At 44.3% G+C, this 2708-nt stretch overlaps 1 protein-coding gene across 1 annotated transcript in view; it reads right to left on the reverse strand.

Moving 5' to 3' along the window:
* Positions 1-519, reverse strand: part of TMEM70 (transmembrane protein 70) — a 3096-nt gene extending 2577 nt beyond the window's left edge. Inside the window, exon 1 of the mRNA XM_011981986.1 lies at positions 412-519. Within this exon, the coding sequence (XP_011837376.1) occupies positions 412-430 (19 nt within the window). The 5' untranslated portion in view covers positions 431-519. The remainder of the gene's footprint in view (positions 1-411) is intronic.
* Between the last annotated feature and the right edge of the window lie 2189 nt (positions 520-2708).

Genomic DNA, 2708 nt, shown 5'->3' on the forward strand with positions numbered 1-2708 from the left:
GTGGGTTACTTGAGGTGAGGAGTTCAAGACCAGCCTGACCAACATGGTGAAACCCTGTCTCTACTAAAAACACAAAAATTGGCCAAGTGTGGTGGCACATGCCTGTAATCCCAGCTACTCAGGAGGCTGAACCAGGAGAATCGCTTGAACATGGGAGGCAGAGAGTACAGTGAACCAAGATCATGCCAATGCACTCCAGCCTGGACAACAGAGTGAGAGTCTGTCTCAAATAAAAATCTAAAAATGCAAAGTTCTCTACATCTTATCAACACACCTCAAGAAAAAAATGACAATCTAATTTTCCTTACGCATTGTAATTAAGGGATGCCATAACAAGTAAGATATGGTAAGGATATTTTTACAATTAAAAGAGAAAAAAAAAAGTAAGTACCCTCACCTCCAATTACTTACCAAACACTGCTCGGGCCATATTGCCAGTATAAATTAGCCTTCCATCTTCTGATTTGTCAGACGGCGTATGTAAGCATCGAACATATCCTTCCCAACAAACAGGGATCTATTGAAACAGGGATCATTATGGTCGACCAACCTTCTTAAATTTTTAAAGTTTTTTTTTTTTTTGAGACAGAGTCTCGCTCTGTCTCCCAGACTGCAGGGCTGTGGTACGATCGCGGCTCACCACTGCAACCTCCGCTTCCCGGGTTTAAGCATTTCTCCTGCCTCAGTCCCCTGATTAGCTGGGATTACAGGTGCCTGCCACAACACCTGGCTAATTTCCATATTTTTAGTAGAGATGGGATTTCACCATGTTGGCCAGGCTGGTCTTGAACTCCTGACCTCAAGTGATCTGCCACCTTGGACTCCCTAAGTGCTGGGATTACAGGCATGAGCCACCATGCCTGGTTTAAGTTTATTTTTAAAACAGTAATGAAGAGGGCAGGAGCAGTGGCTCATGCCTGTAATTCTAGCACTTTGGGAGGCTATGGTGGGCGGATCACTTAAGGTCAGGAGTTCAACACCAGCCTGGCCAACATAGTGAAACCCCGTCTCTACTAAAAATACAAACAACTAGCCGGGCGTGGTGTCAGGCACCTGCCAGCTACTCGGGAGGCTGAGGCAGGAGAATCGCGTGAATCCAGGAGGCGGAGGTTGCAGTGGTCTGAGATCACACCATTGTACGCCAACCTGGGCAACAAAGTGCGACTCCGTCTCAAATAAAATAAAATTGTAATGAAGAGAACCTGTCACACGAGGTGACATAAGGAATTCTCCCAAATAATCTACAGAGCTAAAGAAATCAGTTGGCTGATAGAATGGCCTGCCTTAATTCTAGTCACAAGTAGAAAACTGCAGAGTTGGAGTTTGTTAGCTTTGCATCCCAGCTCTCAGGTTTCTAGTATGACCTTGAACAAGTAAAAATAGTGGAACAGTTTCTTCTACTCCACTGTTAATGAGGGCATCATTTCCATTCTATTTAAATGCAACACCTTTTCAAAAAATAAATACATTTAGCAGGTGTAATGGAACATGTCTGTAGCCCCAGCGACTGGGGAAGCTGAGGTGGATCACTTGAGCCTAGCAGTTCAAGGTCAGCCAGGGCAACATGGCAAGACCCCATCTCTAAAAAATAAAATTTAATTTTACTAAAATAATTTAAGTAAAACACTCTGCAAGTTCAGATTATATTTCAAGTCCAGGCCTTTTATAAATACTTCTAAAATATTTGTACAATAGTATTAAAAGATATCAATTCTTTCTCTAAAGACCTTGTAAATACTGGGTATCCCCTGGTCTTCTTATTTCTTGCCAAGAAACAAAATTGGCTGGGCACAGCGGCTCACGCCTGTAATTCCAGTACTTTCACAGGCCGAGGCAGGAGGATCATTTGAGGTAAGGAGTTTAAGACTAGCCTGGCCAACACGGTAAAATCCCGTCAGTACTAAAAATACAAAAAAATCAGCCGGGGTGTGGTGGAGCGCGCCTGTAATCCCAACTACTGGGGAGGCTGAGGCAGGAGAATCGCTTGAACCCGGAAGGCGGAGGTTGCAGTGAGCCAAGATCACGTCGCTGCACTCCAGCCTGGGTGACAGAGTGAGACTTCACCTCCAAAAAAAAGAAATAAAATTTACTTGAAATCCTACATCAAATTTCAAGGGAAAAGAAGAGTTCCCCAAACATCTGAAAACGAGTTTCACAGTGCACACTTCAAAATGTAAAAGGCATGCCTAATTCCTCAATCCTGAAATGTAATTAGATTCCAATTTCCATTTTAAGCATTTCTTCCAAGTTTTAACCAGGTTTGCCAATCCTGATAGTTTACAGAGTAGAATTAGGAGACAATTTATTCAGACCAAAATAAAAGAATTAACATCTGCATCCTCCCCCTTTCCAAGGGACCAAAGTAATTCTTAAAAGTACAGCCACCTAATAAAAGTAAAACAAGCTCAAAGTCAGGTTAACCTGGCTCTTTCGGTTCTATTTCCAGGTGCTGCATCCAATGTCTTGCAAATTATTACACTTCTAAGCTTCTGCTCAAGGGTAGAAAACTACATATAGTCGTCAACACAAACCCTGTGGATTTGGAACCACCACAAAAGTAAGCACTTTCCAGCCTTTCTCCTGGACTCGCGGAGGGTGAGGACCCCGGGGCCCTCGGCCTGCTACTTCTCCAAGCCCCGCAGAGGGGGCTCCTCCCGCGCTCCAGTCACGGACACCCGGGAGAGGTCGCGAAGAGCCGCCGGGGCTCC

Source organism: Mandrillus leucophaeus, unplaced genomic scaffold (assembly GCF_000951045.1).
Source record: "Mandrillus leucophaeus isolate KB7577 unplaced genomic scaffold, Mleu.le_1.0 Scaffold233, whole genome shotgun sequence".
Classification (NCBI taxonomy): Eukaryota; Metazoa; Chordata; class Mammalia; order Primates; family Cercopithecidae; genus Mandrillus; species Mandrillus leucophaeus.